This window comes from Aquarana catesbeiana, linkage group LG04 (assembly GCF_042186555.1).
Source record: "Aquarana catesbeiana isolate 2022-GZ linkage group LG04, ASM4218655v1, whole genome shotgun sequence".
NCBI classification, from domain to species: domain Eukaryota; kingdom Metazoa; phylum Chordata; class Amphibia; order Anura; family Ranidae; genus Aquarana; species Aquarana catesbeiana.
The window spans coordinates 231,968,504-231,985,951 of record NC_133327.1 but is presented as its reverse complement, the minus strand read 5'-3'; the positions used below and the strand labels follow the sequence as shown (position 1 = coordinate 231,985,951).

General features: G+C 44.6%; 1 protein-coding gene across 2 annotated transcripts in view; it reads left to right on the top strand.

The window, feature by feature from the left end:
* TBL1XR1 (TBL1X/Y related 1) overlaps positions 1-17,448 on the top strand; it is a 262,070-nt gene that overhangs the window by 169,485 nt on the left and 75,137 nt on the right. For both annotated transcript variants that reach the window (XM_073626244.1, XM_073626243.1), the window contains exon 4: positions 7,975-8,080. In XM_073626244.1, the coding sequence (XP_073482345.1) occupies positions 8,023-8,080 (58 nt within the window). In that variant the 5' untranslated portion in view covers positions 7,975-8,022. The remainder of the gene's footprint in view (positions 1-7,974; positions 8,081-17,448) is intronic.

Genomic DNA, 17,448 nt, shown 5'->3' with positions numbered 1-17,448 from the left:
ATCAGTCCAGGCACCTGGTGGATCCAGACTTTGGAAGTCTGGAAGACTCGGTGCCTGGGCTGATCTTGGTGATGTTAGCAGAAAGCAGACTTCAGACCGCTCTCTGCTGAAAATGGGTCAAAGGAGTGCAAAACTAATTGCACTCCTGTGACCCAGAGGAGAAGCCCAGCCAAACAAATTCAGGCTGGACTTCTCCTTTTTAAAGCTTATTAATATAGAATCAAGACTTTGTACAAACAAACATATTTTGTTCTTGAACAATGAGGAAGGGTTATAACCTTCTGTCAGGTTCTCCTCACCACATTTCCTTGAGATTCCCCTTAAATGGACAGGAATTTGAAGGAAAATCCGGTCAACCAATACACTTAACCACTTGCCACCCACCATATAGCAAAATGACGGTGGCAAAGTGGTTTCGATAACCTGACCAGACATCACATTACGTCTCCAGGATATCCAGCCGCTGCGCGCATCGCGGTGATTGTTGCGGTGTGTCAGTCTGACACACCGCAACACCGATCTAGGTAAAGAGTCTCCGTCCAATCACGGCTGATCACAGTGTAAACAGGGAGAGCCGTTGATCAGCTTTTCCTCACTCGTATCTGATTATCAGCACAGACACCCCAAGAATCCCCACACTGGACCACCTGGGATGCCATCAGGGATGTCACCACCAGGTATGCCACCCTAGACCATCAGGGATGCCAATCAGTGCCCACAATGTGCATCACTGATTGGCAGGCATTGTTTGGCACTGAATGGCATCTATCAGTACCATCTGTTTACATCAGTGCCCATCCGTGCCGCCTATGTGTACCCATCAGTGCCACCTGTGTACCCATCAGTGCTGCATATTAGTGCCCGTCATTGCAGCCCCATCAGTGAAGGAGAAAACTTATTTATAATGTTTTGTAACAGAAACAAAAAAAATTTTCAAAATTTTTGGTCCTTTTTTTATTTAGCAGAAAATAAAAATCCCAGAGGTGATCAAATACCACCAAAAGAAAGCTCTATTTGTGGAAACAAAATGATAAAATTTTAGTTTGGGTACAGTGTTATATGACCGCGCAATTGTCATTCAAAGTGCGACAGCGTTGAAGCTGAAAATTGGTCTTGGCAGGAAGGTGTATAAGTGCCCTGTATTGAAGTGGTAAAAGGATAACACCACTTTAGTGGGGAAAAAAATGGCAAATAAAGATAAAAATAATATAGCGCATATGATTGCGACACTAATCATTTTGTGATTGAATGTTATTAAAAATTACCTTTCCTTTTCAATCTGCAGCCAATGTAATATTCTGAGAATACATTGCAATATGGCTACCTGGAGTTTCTTGTACGCAGTGTGTACGGACCACTCCTCAGAAACATAATTTCCTGCTTGTGTGATTGTCTCACCAATTTTCCCAGAAGTCTGCCTAAGATACAAGTCAGATTTCAGGCATCCCTTATAACAAATTTTTTTTTTTTGAGAGATGCTTTCAAAAGGAACCTGTCTAAGGCTGGGTTCACACTAGTGCGACAAACGCTCCGACATTGGGAGCTCATGTCGCATGATGTGTGAAAATCAATGTTTCCCTATGGGAGCTGTCCTAACTGGTCCGAAACAAGTTGTTCCGACTTTAGAAATGTTCCCTGGTCCGACTTTGATCCTACTTCAGCCCATTGACTATCATTGAAGTCGGATCAAAGTCTAATCGCCGTCTCGCATGATCTGACTTTGGCATGCGACTTGTGCTCAGATGATCTCGAGGGGGAACTCCGTGCCAAATTTTAAATTAAAAAAAACGGCATGGGTTCCCCCTCCAAGAGCATACCAGGCCCTTGGGTCTGGTATGGATTTTAAGGGGGACCCCCTACGCTGAAAAAATGGCGTGGGGGTCCCCCCCGAATCCATACCAGACCCTTATCCGAGCACGCAGCCTGGCCGGTCAGGAAAGGTGGTGGGGACGAGCGAGGGCCTTCCCCTCCTGAACCGTACCAGGCCACATGCCCTCAACATGGGGGGTGGGTGCTTTGGGGACGCGCCCCCCCCACCCCAAAGCACCTTGTCCCCATGTTGATGAGGACAAGGGCCTCTTCCCAACAACCCTGGCCGTTGGTTGTCAGGGTCTGCGGGCGGGGGGCTTATCGGAATACGGGAGCGCCCTTTAATAAGGGGCTCCCTAGATCCCGGCCCCCCCACCCTATGTGAATGAGTATGGGATACATCGTACCCCTACCCATTCACCTAGGAAAAAAGTGTCAATAAAAAAAAACACACTGGACAGGTTTTTAAAATAATTTATTAGGCAGCTCCGGGGGTCTTCTTCCGACTTCGGGGGTCTCTTCCTTCTTCTGCCGGGCTCCTCCGTTATCTTCTGGCGGCTTTTGACAACGGTGGTCCGGTCTTTTCTGCCGTCTTCTTCCCTCTTCTATTCTTCCGATGTTGACACGACGCTCTCTCCCACTGTAATGCCGTGTGCGCGGTCCGCAATGATCTTAAAAAAGCTAGAGCAGATATATATTCATACAGGAAACTCGCTTCAAAATAGGCGCGCCTCCGTGCCTGAAAAAACAGTACTTTCCGATAACTTATGCCACAAATCCAACGGCCAAATCTAAAGGGGTGTCTATACTCCTTGCAGGAAAAGTAGGAAAGATACCCTGGACCTGCTGTGACACTAGAGTAGACACCGAGGGATGGTATGTGTTCATTAAAGGGCTAATAGGGGAAGTGCTGGTGACACTAGCCACTGTCTATGCACCAAATGATTGACAAGATACCTTTATACACCGTACACTGACCCTCCTGATGGACTTCACCAAAGGTCATCTGATTCTAGGAGGTGATTTTAATGTACCCCTAAGCCCAACAGTGGACACATCCTCCGGTACCTCATCCCTGCGAACCAGTGTACACAAATGCATCACTCGAAACCACCATGAAATCACCATGAAACCCAGCTGATAGACATATGGAGACTTCACCACTCAGGTGAAAAAGACTACATATTCTATTTGTCCAACCCACAAAATATACTCACGTATCGACTATTTCCTGATACCACATGGCCAATTGGAGACAGCACAAGACCCAGTGATAAGTAAGGTAATATCACTTGGTCAGACCATGCACCCATTATCATGCGCTACACCCTCACAGACCTTGACGACTAGAGCAAAGTTCTGGAGACTGAACAAAAGCTTACTACAGACCCCTATAGTGCTGACAAACATTACAAAAGAACTGAAACAATATTTCCAAACCAACGACATTATAGGTGTAGCGCTATTGAAATGAAAGTATAAAGAACGTTAAACCAATAGTTCCAAATGTAAATAGTAGGAAAGAGTCAATCGTATATAAATAAGTAGGGAGTCTTCAGGGACTAAACATATCAAGCAGAGATATATGACATCTGAAAATGTAGACACACACCACCACCGAAAATGAAGAGGCTTACCAGATGGGGTGGACCCAAAGGGGCATATGCCGAGTTGGGTCGGATAGAGCGTAGGTGGTGGGTGGCTAAAGATGGCCCGAAAAGGCGATGGTTGTGGATTGACCCACACGTTGCTGTATCCTTCAAAACGATGCCAGAACCCGGAGGGGCGAAGTATGTGGAACGAACCCCGCGTTGTTATATCCCTCGGGACGATGTTTAGGAGCCAAACAATGATGGTAACAAATGGAAAAAAGGAAGGAATGGCCACATAGTGTGAATCTGTATAGAAAATGAAATTTATTAGAATAAAAAGATATACACTCACATGTAGATCCGTGTAAAAACAGCGCTGTAAAAAAATCTAACAGTTAGACTCTTTTTAACACTAGAGCATTTTTCAGACGCTTTTGGGCTAAAAATAGCGCCTGTAAAGTGCCAAAGTGCCTGCAAAATGGCTCCCCTGCGGTCTCAGTGTGAAAGCCCGAGTGCTTTCACACTGAGGCGATGCGCTGGCAGGATGTTAAAAAAAAAAAAAAAAAAAGTCCTGCAAGCAGCATCTTTGGAGCAGTGTGTACCGCTCCTCCACCACTTCCGCCCATTGAAATGAATGCGCACCGCAGCCGAATCGCCTGCAAAGCCATTCGGCAGCGGCGCTTCACGGGTGCATTTCATCGGCCGCTAGCTGGGTTATAAGCGCCCTGCTAGCAGCCGAATAGTGCCGCTAAAATGACAGTAAAGCGCCGCTAAGACTAGCAGCGTTTTACCGTCAACGCCTGCCAGCTCCAGTGTGAAAGCAGCCTTAATTAACCCTTTCATGACTAAGCCTATTTTTGAAATTTGGTGTTTACAAGTTAAAACCCGTATTTTTTGCTAGAAAATTACTTAGAACCCCCAAACATTATGTATATTTTTTTTAGCAGAGAATCTAGAAAATAAAATGGTGATTGTTGCAATATTTTATATCACACGATATTTGTGCAGCGGTGTTTTAAACGCAAATTTTTGGGAAAAGATACACTTTCATGAATTTTAAAAAATCCAAACAGTAAAGTTGCCCCAATTTTTTTGTATAATGTGAAAGATGATGTTACGCCGAGTAAATACCAAACATGTCACGCTTTATAATTGCACGCACTCGTGGAATGGTGACAAACTACGGTACCTAAGAATTTCCATAGGCGACGCTTTAAATTTTTTTTACGGTTACCAGGTTAGAGTTACAGAGGAGGTCTAGTGCTAGAATTATTGCTCTCGCTCTGACGATCACGGCGATACCTCACATGTGTGATTTGAACACCGTTTGCATATGCGGGCGGGACTTCCATATGCTTTTTCTTTGCGGGACGGGGGCGCTTTAAAACATTTTTTTTTCTTATTTATTTTATTTAATAATATATTTATAAATTGTGTTAAAAAAAATATTGATGACTTTTATTGCTGTCACAAGGAATATAAACATCCCTTGTGACAGTAATAGGTGGTGACAGGTACTCTTTATGGACTTTGCACTTCAAGTATTCAGATCGCTGAAAACGGCGATTCTGAATACTGTGTATTTTTTTTAAAATCGGCGCCATTGGCAGCCGAGTAAACGGGAAGTGACGTCATGATGTCGCTTCCGCGTTTACAATTAGAAGGCTGGAACGAAGCCGCCCACAGCTTCGTTCCAACCCGCTGCCGGAGACAGCCGATTGGCCACCGGGCCTCCCGATCGAACGGGAGGCCCGTTAAGAGCGGCGAGAGGCGGGGGATGTCCCCTCCCGCTCCTTCGGTATAACAGCCGAGCGGCTTTTAGCCGCATCGGTTGTTATATTCGGATAGCCGATCGCCGGCTCTAAACAACGGTACCTGCAGCTGCGGGCATCATCCCGGTATAGCCCCGGAAAGCCGAGTACGTACATCTGCATACGCCCAGCGGGAAGGGGTTAATAAGTGATACAGAAAATTTCTTACATTTATTAAACAAAACAAACCTCCAATCAGTTCACTTGTATGTATAATTTAGATAAAAAAAAAGAAAATATATATTAAATACACAAAAACAGGTAATCAAAACTTTTGGACGATAAAAATGGGCTAACTTTACTGTTTTTAAAAAATGTTTTTCCAAAAAAAACAGCATTTGAAAGACCGCTGCGCAAATACTGTGTGACACAAAATATTGCAACAACCGCTATTTTATTCCTTAGGGTCTCTGCTTAAAAAAAAAACATATAATTTTTGGGGTTCCAAGTGATTTTCTAGCAGAAAATACAGGATTTTTACTTGCAAGCAACAAATGTCAGAAAAGATTGAGTCTTTAAATGGTTAAACTGAAAACTCCTACACAGTTCAGTCCATTGATAAGTAGTAACATTGTATCTCTTCTTGGTTCTTTTTATCAGACTTGGTAGGCTGCCCAGAGAGGAGAGAAGTCACTCAACAGAAGACTTCAGGCAACTTGCATTGACTTCTATTACAGAAGTAATTTGCAAGTCGTGCTGAAGTTATAATCTGCCTTTTTTATCAGCACAATCGGCCAATGTTGATTAATTAAACACCAAATATGGGCCGATATATCGGTCGACCTCTAGTTAGAACTGCCAATATCCCCTTCCACACCCAGTAACCCTTAGTTTTTTGCTAGTGTCCTTGGGTAGTGAACAATTTTTCTCTTACTGAGGGAAATTACTGAAAGATTGAAGAATTTTCTTGGTTATTCACTTGGAGAAACTCTTCTGCACCTTGATGCATCAATGTTACTGCAGGCAATATGAGGCAGCTTCTGGATTGGTCTTCTATACCTGGGTCCCTCCACAAGGCAATATAGGGCAGCCTGTAATGTCGTCTTTCAACACTGGGCACTGTGTTGCACTCACCCACAGTACAACAGTACATAGCAGGGTAGTTAGCTGCTGAGTGCTCTACAGGTCCAGGGCAGTGGAGATTAGAGTCCCCAGAGCGCGATTTCACTTGGTCGTCTATTCCCTGTAAATGTGCCTGTTCAGGTATAGCGACTCTGGGGCTTTCCCTTTTCCTGTGGGGCACCTTGGAGTCTCCCCTTATCTCTTCACATGCTCCCATTCCCACTTTTAGCTATGGAGAAATTGTCAGCCTATATGACAAACCTGATGAGGAAAGCCTCTATTCTCATTGAGGCCACCACACATATGGCATAAGCTTTGCCAGCCAGCATCCCTTACTGAGTAATTTTCCAACTCCTCCATAGCAACAGGGTTTCACCATGAAGAGGAGTAGATGAAGAGGAGGATGTGGAATGTGAGAACTCCTCCAGAGAGGATAGGCAGTTGCCTTTGATCATTTCCTTCCATTTGGAAGAGACAAAGTTTTAATGGGCAAGGTGCGCTTTTGGTTGAAGCTAGAACTATCTGCCCCAGCTGGACCCAAGGTCTCAAGTATGGGATCCCTTCCCAAAACTAAGAAACCAAATGGGTCCTTTACAGTTCCCTTGTACACCATGTCCTGTATGAGAACTGACAGAGACCAGTTGAACTGTATACACCTCTCACGAGGCTTGCATAACTGTACCTGTTATGCCGTGTACACACGAGTGGAATGTCCAACAGAAAAAGTCCCGACGGGAGCTTTTCATCGTATATTCCGATCGTGTGTATGCCCCATCTTTTTACGTTGAAAATTCTGACAGACCTAGAAAGAGAACATGTTCTAAATTTTTCTGACGGAACCAATGCCTATCGGGAAAACCGATTGTCTGTATGCTCTTCCGACGTACCACAAACGACGCATGCTCTGAAGCAAGTACGAGATGGAAGCTACTGGCTATTGAACTTCCGTTTTCTAGTCCCATTGTACGTCACCGCGTTCTGGGCGGTCGGAATTTGGTGTGACCGTGTGTATGCAAGACAGCTTGAGCGGACTTCTGTCGGAACTCCATCAGAAAAACCTTCAGAGTTTATTCCGACGGGAAAAACGGTTGTGTACAGGGCATTGGAGGAGATCCACGACAGATAGTGGAAAGTGCCTCTAGCATTTCCAGCTTTTTCCTGCCTCACCAAATCCCTTTTGTTATCAGTTTTAGATGTTATAAATTTACAAAATGCAAAGTGAGCTAACAGAAGAAAAATCTAAATCCAGTTGATATTTGGTGTGACCACCCTTTGGCCTCAAACCAGCATTAATTCTTCTAGGTACACTTGCACACAGTTTTTAGAGGAACGCAACAGGAAGGTTGTTCCAAAAATCTTGGAGAACTAACCACAGATCTCCTGTGGATGTAAGATGCCTCAAATCCTTCTGTCTTCCAGTTGAGATCAGGGCTCTGCTCTCTATTGTGTATATTAGCCACACTTTCATGTGAACTAAGCGGCATATCTGAACCCAAACAAGGTGTGTGACACTTTTTCTAATATTGTGCTTGCTTCATAAGATCCCTTATTTTCTGGGAACAAAACTTGATTTTTCAAAATGGGTTAATGTATCGTATTCTGTGCAGTGTCCAATAATTTGCAGTAGTGTAATGACATAACAATTTTACAGATTGGAAAAATGAATTGAAAAGATTGTGTGTTTTTGTTCACTTTTTCAGGGGATAACTGCAGTTTGCTTGGAACTCATGGTTTAAGTGGGCATAAAGATGAGTATAAGCAGTGATGAGGTTAACTTTCTGGTGTACCGATACTTGCAGGAATCGGGTGAGTAATGTTAAGTGTAGAATATCTGTAACCCCTGTCGCACCATTACGACTTCAAGTATGACATGCGATTTACAAATCGTACCTGAAGTAGCATCTAATTTGTTTCTATGGCAGTGTCTTAATGGGTACGATTTCAAGTAGTGCAATATGAGAAGTAGTTCATGTATTACTTTTTCAGGACTTAGAGGGCTTTCACAACGAGCTGCGGGGGGGGGAGGACATCGGCGGTAAAGCGACGCTATTCGGCCGCTAGCGGGGCGGTTTTAACCCCCCGCTAGTGGCCGAAAAGGGGTTAAATCCGCCCACAAAACACCACCGGAGCGGCGTTTTGCCAGCGGTATCGCAGCGCTGCCCCATTGATTTCAATGGAAAGCAGCGGTGGAGGAGCAGTGAGTTCACCGCTCCAAAGAAGCTGCTGGCAGCACTTTTTGTGATGCCCTGCCAGCGCACAGCTCCAGTGTGAAAGTTCTCAGGCTTTCACACTGGAGTAAATGGAGCCGCTTTTTTCAGGCACTATACAGGTGCTACTTTTAGCGCTGTAGCGCCTGAAAAACGCTGGCAGTGTGAAAGGGGTCTTGCGCACAATTTCAGTGCTATAGACTATAATGTAAATCATGCTGAAAATTGTACCTCTGTCTATATCAGCACTACTTGAGCCTGAAAGAACTTAAATATTAACTCTTTGTTAAACTTTTTTTCATAACATCACTGTTCCTCCCTGTGACAATGGTCAGCCCCTCACTGAAGTGGCACTAGTTGTATTAAATCATTACAAATCTCTCAGAAGTAGTGCTGAAGTAGTAATCGTGGTTGAAGTCAGGCTTTAAATTGTACCTGGTGTGACCGCAGGCTAAGGGAAACTTGTACAGAGAGAAAAATCAAAACTGTCATTGATGATTTCCACTTAAAAGATTTTGCTGATATAATGGCTTCAATTTTTAGAGTTGTTAACTTAGATCAGCAGTTTTCACTTCACTTGTGCCATGCATGTTTACAGACTTGAAGTCGGAACAACGTGATAGCCAACCGTTATCTTTAGGAGGAGGTTGGCCATGGTTCCTGTTGTCTCTGATAAATATCTCCTAATCAGTGTACGTTTAGGAGATAATCACTGTAGTTAGCTACAGGTAAGCCTTAGGCCCCTTTCACACGGACGGATAGAATTGTGCTTTTAGCTGCGTTTTCTAGCGCAGCTAAACGCACACAATGCTTTCCTATGGCCCCATTCACACACCTGCGTTTAGCTGCGTTTGATTACTTGCGGTTTTGTGCGGATAGAAAAAATAGAATTGACTGCGTCCAGGAGCGATTTAGCACAGCTATCCGCACATAACCGCAGTTAATCGCAGTGTACTGTGTCAGCTGCGGATAGCAGCGCCGAGCTGGCTCATTCATCGGGAAAGGAAAAATGTTTTTTCCTTTCCCAATGAGCAACAAGCACGGGGATCCGATTTGGATCCCCGCCAATGCCAGGCAATGTTTGGTATGAATCTTGAGGGGGAACTCCACGCCAAATTTTAAATAAAAAAAAAACGGCGTGGGGGCCCCCCCAGAATCCATACCAGACCCTTATCCGAACATGCAGCCCGGTCGGTCAGGAAAGGAGCAAGCGCCCCCCCCCCCCCCCCCGAACCGTACCAGGCCGCATGCCATCAACATGGGGGGATTGGTGCTTTGGGGCAAGAGGGCACCCCGCGGGGCCCCCCCACCCCAAAGCACCTCGTCCCCATGTTGATGAGGACAAGGGCCTCTTCCCGACAACCCTGGCCGTTGGTTGTCGCGGGCGGGGGGCTTATCGGAATCCGGGAGCCCCCTTTAATAAGGGGGCCCCCAGATCCCGGCCCCGCAGGGCACCCCCCTTGCCCCAAAGCACCAACCCCCCCCATGTTGAGGGAATGCGGCCTGGTATGGTTCGGGGGGGGGGGGGGGGGCGCTCGCTCGTCCCCACCCCCTTTCCCGACCGACCGGGCTGTGTGCTCGGATAAGGGTCTGGTATAGATTTTGTGGGGACCCCCACGCTGTTTTTTCGCTTGGAATTCCCCCTCAAGATTCATACCAAACACAGTGCCTGGTATTGGCGGGGATCCAAGTCGGATCCCCGTTCAATATAAGTCAGTACCCTGTCGGGTTGCTATGGAAATGGCAAACCGCAGCTAATCGCACTGTACAAATGCAGCTGATCCAGTGCCTGGTGTCTTGAATTTCACAGAAAAAAAAACATGCTTTTATCTGCGGCAGAATAGCCGTCCGTGTGAAAGGCGCCTTATTATAGGCTTACCTTACATGTTGTAAAGAGAAAAGGAACTTTGCCTCTGAGGCCGGATTTACACTGGTGCGACAAACACTCCGACATTGGGAGTTCATGTCGCATGACGTGTGAAAATCAATGTTTCCCTATGGGAGCCATCTTAACTGGTCCGACACAAGTTGGTCCGACTTTGAAAATGCTCCCTGTACTACTTTGATCCGACTTCAATGATAGTCAATGGGCTGAAGTAGGATCAAAGTCGGATCGCCGTCTTGCATGATCCGACTTTGGCATGCGACTTGTGCTCTGATCTAGAGGGGGAACTCCGCGCCAAATTTTAAATAAAAAACCGGCGTGGGTTCCCCCTCCAAGGGCATACCAGGCCCTTCGGTCTGATATGAATTTTAAGGGGAACCCCCTACGCCAAAAAAAGGCGTGGGAGTCCCCCCAAAATCTATACCAGACCCTTATCCGAGCACGCAGCCCGGCCGGTCAGAAAAAGGGGTGGGGACATGCGAGCGCCCCCCTCCTGAACTGCAGCCCCCCCACCCCAAAGCACCTTGTCCCCATGTTGATAGAGTGCAAGAGCTTCTTCCTGACGACCCTGGCCATTGGTTGTCGGGGGTCTGTGGGCAGGGAGCTTATCGGAATCCGGAGCCCCCAGATCCCGGCCCCCCACCCTATGTGAATGAGTAGGGAGTACATCGTACCCCTACTCATTCACCTGGGGGAAAAGTGTCAATGAAAAAAAAAAAAAAAAAGACAGGTTTTTAAAGTAAGTGAAAATTAATAATGGGCACGGCGCCAAAAGATAAACGTGCACTCTGACAACCTGATGCTGCTCCAAAATTAGTAAATTACTAATGGACAATAAACAAACAGTATAGGGCGCATCAATAGTGCAATATAAATAGATATTAACGTGTCAACTCTATCATATATTAAAGTGCTCCAGTGCATATACAATAGATAAATCCTATGTTACCAATAAAGTGAATATAGCGCAATAAAATCAAATGTCCTATAATAAATATGAAACAAAAACACAATCTTCTTAGTAGATCCAATCACCACATGATAATAAAGTGCACATGCTTTCTTATATATTTCATGCTGTGTGCGCGTCTTCCCTGAAGACGCGCGCACAGCGTGAAATATGTTGAAAGGGAGGCTCGACACATAGTAACGAGTCCTCCATTCCTGGATCAGCTGGAGCGCACGCCGAGACGCTATCGAGTACCCACAGAATCGTAAGGTACTGCTTGGTCTCTGCTTTTCCTCCTTAGCTTTAGCCCAGTCTGTTTTTCGTCCTGTACCTTGCACATCTGTTTGGCTGTACAGTTTTAATCTGGATTAAAGACGTTTTTACACTATCCAAGCTTTTGTGGCTTTCATGGGGAGCCAATCTTTGCAGATTTGGTTGGTGAATTGATGAACCGAGGCTCAAGTATAAGAAGTTATATATAATGCACTCCTGCTGTCCGGCGATTGGAGTCATTCTGCCAGGATACCCGGAAAGTTACCTTTGATGAAATATATTATTTGATCTTTTTCATGTCTGAGGGTTACTCTGTGGCCATTACTGTCTGGAGAGCGCTTTGATATACCACCTCGGGTGAAGCATGAATAAGAAAGCATGTGCACTTTATTATCATGTGGTGATTGGTTCTACTAAGAAGATTGTGTTTTTGTTTCATATTTATTATAGGACATTTGATTTTGTTGCGCTATATTCACTTTATTGGTAACATAGGATTTATCTATTGTATATGCACTGGAGAACTTTAATATATGATAGAGTTGACAGGTTTTTAAAGTAATTTATTAGGCAGCTCTGGGGGTCTTCTGCCGACTTCGGGGGGGGGGTCTCTTCCGACTTCTCCGGTGTCTTCTGCTGGGCTCCTCCGCTATCTTCTGCTCTTTTGCCCGCGTTGGCTAGGTCTTCTCCATTGTCTTTCTCTCCGGTCTTCCGATGTTGACACAACGCTCTCTCCCGCTGTAATGCAGTGTGCAACGACTTATATAGGGATGGGGCGTGGTCACCGGGTCATGTCACCTGTTGACCCCGCCTCTTATGGCGTCACTGCCCATCATGCCCCGGACTGTGATGTCAAAAGGGGCGGGGTCACGGGTGACAACACCAGGTGACCACGCCCCATCCCTATATAAGTCGTTGCGCACACTGCATTACAGCGGGAGAGAGCGCCGTGTCAACGAGGGAAGAAGACGACGGAGACCGGGCCAATGCTTGCAAAAGAGCAGAAGATAGCGTAGGAGCCCGGCAGAAGAACCGGGGACCGGGAGAAGAGGCCGGAGAGTGCGGTGAAGTCGGAAGAGACCCCCGGAGCTGCCTAATAAATTACTTTAAAAACCTGTCTAGTGTGTGTGTTTTTGTTTTTTTTTTTTTTACACTTTTTTTTCCCTCAGGTGAATGGGTAGGGGTACGATGTACCCCATACTCATCATTCACATAGGGTGGGGGCCGAGATCTGGGGGCCCCCTTATTAAAGGGGGCTCCCGGATTCCGATAAGCCCCCCGCAGACCCCGACAACCAACGGCCAGGGTTGACGGGAAGAGGCCCTTGTCCTCATCAACATGGGGACAAGGTGCTTTGGGGTGGGGGGCTGCAGGGCGCCCCAAAGCACCCCCCCATGTTGAGGGCATGCGGCCTGGTACGGTTTAGGAGGGGCGCTCGTCCCCACCTCTTTTCCTGACTGGCCCGGCTGCGTGCTCGGATAAGGGTCTGGTATAGATTTTGGGGGGACCCCCACACCGTTTTTTCGGCGTAGGGGCTTCCCCTTAAAATCCAAATCAGGCCAATGGGCCTGGTATGCTCTTGGACGGGAAACCCATGCCGGTTTTTTATTTAAAAATTGGCATGGAGTTCCCCCCAAGATTCATATCAAACACAATGCCTGGTATTGGTGGGGATCCAAGTCGGATCCCTGTTCATTGAAAGTCGGACATATGTCGGCTTCAAGTCGCAGGGCAAAGTCGGATCCAAAGTAGGACAGCTGTCGTGTCGCACCAGTGTAAACCCGGCATCAGTGCAGACTGTTAATAGATAAAAACAGATCAAAGTCCATCTCCGGTGGAATGGGAATAGTCAGCTGCGCTAAGGATGCTTATACTGCCACTTGTCTGGATCCGGAAGCTGGCTGTTTGTGGAGGAAAGCCAGGAGAGAGGGATGGAGTACGATGTGGAGCGTGATGACATCACCAGGTGTTAGGGCTGGGGAAAATATTGTTTTGAATCGAGTTGAGAGGTCAAATTGATTCAAATTTTCAGCAAATCGATTTTTTTTTTTTTTTTTTTTTTTCACCAGGACTGGCGCTGACACCGCACCGGTCCTGAGGAGCTGCGGGCAGGAGATTTTAGGCGAGGCTTCGGGTTAGTCCGCAAGGCCGGAAGCACGGTTTTCATCAAAAAGAAAAAAGAACCTCGATTCGAATCGTAGATCGAGTTTTTTTTTTTTTTGAGAAAATAGCCCAGCTCTACCAGGTGTGTTGAAACGCGTTTCTGAGCATGCACCTGAGTGCATAACGCTGTCTACTGGTAATGGCCGAGAATACATTATATATGAAAATAATAGGACATCTATCAACACAACCATGAAAATAACGGCGTTTGTGCAAGATCAACGTTGAGTAATATACATGATATCAAGTTATCAATTCAGACTCAAAAAATCATAAAAGAGTTAAAATTATACATAATAAATACACACTGCATCCAGAAAGTATTCACATGGCTTCACTTTTTCCACATTTTATGTTACAGCCTTATTCCAAAATGGATTAAATTCATTATTTTCCTCAAAATTCTACAAATAATACCCGATAATGACAACGTGAAAGAAGTTTGTTTAAAATCTTTGCAAATTTATTAAAAATAACACGTATTGACAGCCTTTGCTATAACACTCAAAACTGAGCTCAGGAGCATCCTGTTTCCACTAAGCAACCTTGAGATGTTTCTGCAACTTAACCACTTCAGCCCCGGAAGAATTTACCCCCTTCCTGACCAGTGCGTTTTTTGCGATTCGGCACTGCTTCGCCTTAACTGACAATTGCGCGGTCGTGCGATGTGGCTCCCAAACAAAATTGACGTCCTTTTTTCTCACAAATAGAGCTTTCTTTTGGTGGTATTTGATCACCTCTGGTTTTTATTTTTTGCGCTATAAACAAAAAAAAGCATCAATTTTGAAAAAAACGCATTATTTTTTACTTTTTTTTAATAAATATCCCCAAAAAATATTTAAAAAACATTTTTTTCCCCTCAGTTTAGGCCGATACGTATTCTACATATTTTTGGTTAAAAAAAAATCGCAATAAGAGTTTGGTTTGCGCAAAAGTTATAGCGTTTACAAAATAGGGGGTAGTTTTATTGCATTTTTATTAATATTTTTTTTTTTTTTTTACTAGTAATGGCGGCGATCAGCGATTTATTCTTTTTTTTTTATTGTGACTGCAACATTAGGGCGGACACATCGCAAGTTTTTGACACATTTTTGGGACCATTGTCATTTATACAGCAATCAGTGCTATAAAAATGCACTTATTCCTGTGCAAATGACACTGGCAGTGAAGGGGTTAACCACTAGGGGGCGGGGAGGGGTTAAGTCAGTACTAGAGAAGTGTTCTAACTGTAGGGGGGATGGGCTGTGTGTGACACCTCACTGATCTCTGCTCCCAATGACAGGGAGCAGAGATCAGTGACACTGTCACTAGGCAGAATGGGGAGATGCTTGTTTACATCAGCATCTCCCCGTTCGTCCTCTCTGTGAGGCTATCCGCGGGACCCGCGACCCGACTCGGGGAGCTCACGGCAGGCGCGCGCACACGGCGGCAAATTCAAAGTAACGTATGGGTACGTTACTTTGCGCAGCCATGCCATTCTGCCGACGTATATCTACAGGAGTCGGTCGGGAAGCGGTTAATTGGAGTCCACCTGTGGTAAATTCAGTTGATTGGACATGATGAATGAATACTGTGAACACTTTCTGGATGCGCTGTGTGTGTGTTAGATAGATCTGTTAGATAGATAGATCTGTTAGATAGATAGATCTGTTAGATAGATAGATCTGTTAGATAGATAGATCTGTTAGATAGATAGATCTGTTAGATAGATAGATCTGTTAGATAGATAGATCTGTTAGATAGATAGATCTGTTAGATAGATAGATAGATCTGTTAGATAGATAGATCTGTTAGATAGATAGATCTGTTAGATAGATAGATCTGTTAGATAGATAGATCTGTTAGATAGATAGATCTGTTAGATAGATAGATCTGTTAGATAGATAGATCTGTTAGATAGATAGATCTCTCTCTATATCTATATATCTATAGAGAGAGGGAGAGAGAGAGAGAGAATTTCTCTCAGCTTGTATAACAGTGTAAATTTGCTGTCCACTCAAAATAACTCAACACACAGCCATTAATGTCTAAACCGCTGGCAACAAAAGTGATTGCACCCCTAAGTGAAAATGTCCAAATTGGGCCCAATTAGCCATTTTCCCTCCCCGGTGTCATTTGACTCATTAGTGTTACAAGGTCTCAGGTGTGAATGAGAAGCAGGTGTGTTAAATTTGGTGTTATCGCTCTTACTGGTACTGATCACTGGAAGTTCAACATGGCACCTTATGGCAAAGAATTCTCTGAGGATCTGAAAAAAAGAATTGTCGCTCTACATTAAGATGGCCTAGGCCAGGGATATTTATTTTCCATAATTCACATGAGGCATAGCAAGATTGACAAGCATGACACCCAGAGGCATGATGGGACTTGTAGTTTTGCAATATCTGGAGGTCTGCTAATTGCATATCCCTGGCCTAGGCTATATGAAGATTGCCAAGACCCTGAACCTGAGCTGCAGCATGGCAGTTTATCAGGACAGCTTCCACTCAGAACAGGCCTTGCCATGGACGACCAAAGAAGTGAATTGCACGTGCTTAACGTCCATATCCAGAGGTTGTCTTTGGGAAATAGACGTATCAGTGCTGCCAGCATTGCTGCAGAGGTTGAAGGGGTGGGGGTTCAGCCTGTCCAGTGCCCAGACCACACACTGCATCAAATTGGTCTGGATGGCTGTAGTCCCAGTAGGAACCCTTTTCTAAAGATGATGCGCAAGAAAGCCCACAAACAGTTTGCTGAAGAAAAGCAGACTAAGGACATGGATTACTGGAACCATGTCCTGTGGTCTGATGAGACCAAAGATGAGCTTATTTTGTTCAGATGGTGTCAAGCGTGTGTGGCAGCAGCCAGGTGAGGAATACAAAGACAAGTGTGTCTTGCCTACAGTCAAGCATGGTGTTGGGAGTGTCATGGTCTGGGGCTGCATGAGTGCTGCCAGCACTGGGGAGCTACAGTTCATTGAGGGAACCATGAATGCCAACATGTACTGTGACATATTGAAGCAGAGCATGATCCTCTCCCTTTGAAGACTGGGCCGCAGGGCAGTATTCCAACATAACCCCAAACACACTTCCAAGACGACCACTGCCTTGCTAAAGAAGCTGAGGGTAAACGTGATGGACGACCAAGCATGTTTCCAGACCTAAACCCTATCAAGATCGTGATCTTATATACGATTAATCGTGCAGCTCTAACACATATATATTTATGTGTATGTGTGTGATATAGATATATATAATATGTGTGTGTGTGTATATATATGTATGTGTATGTGTATGTGTGTGTGTGTGTATATGTGTATATGTGTGTATGTGTATATATATATATATATATATATATATATATATATATATATATATATATATATATATATATATATATATATATATATATATATATATATATATATTATAATGTGTGTGTATATTTATATATAAGCATATGGAGCTATTATATGGACATAAAGAAATTAGAAAATTAATTCTAATAGGAAGTTCATTAGTTGTGGGTAAAAAAAAAGATACCAGGCTCACTAGATATAAATGATTGTTGATAAAGCTGGGGTAAAGTTAAGATGGAGAATGAGCAATCTTTTTATGAGTGTATAAGGTAGATATACATCCATCATATAATTTGAACATATACCAGTGCAGCATAATTCATACATAAACCATATGCATATAAAACTTAAAAAAAACTT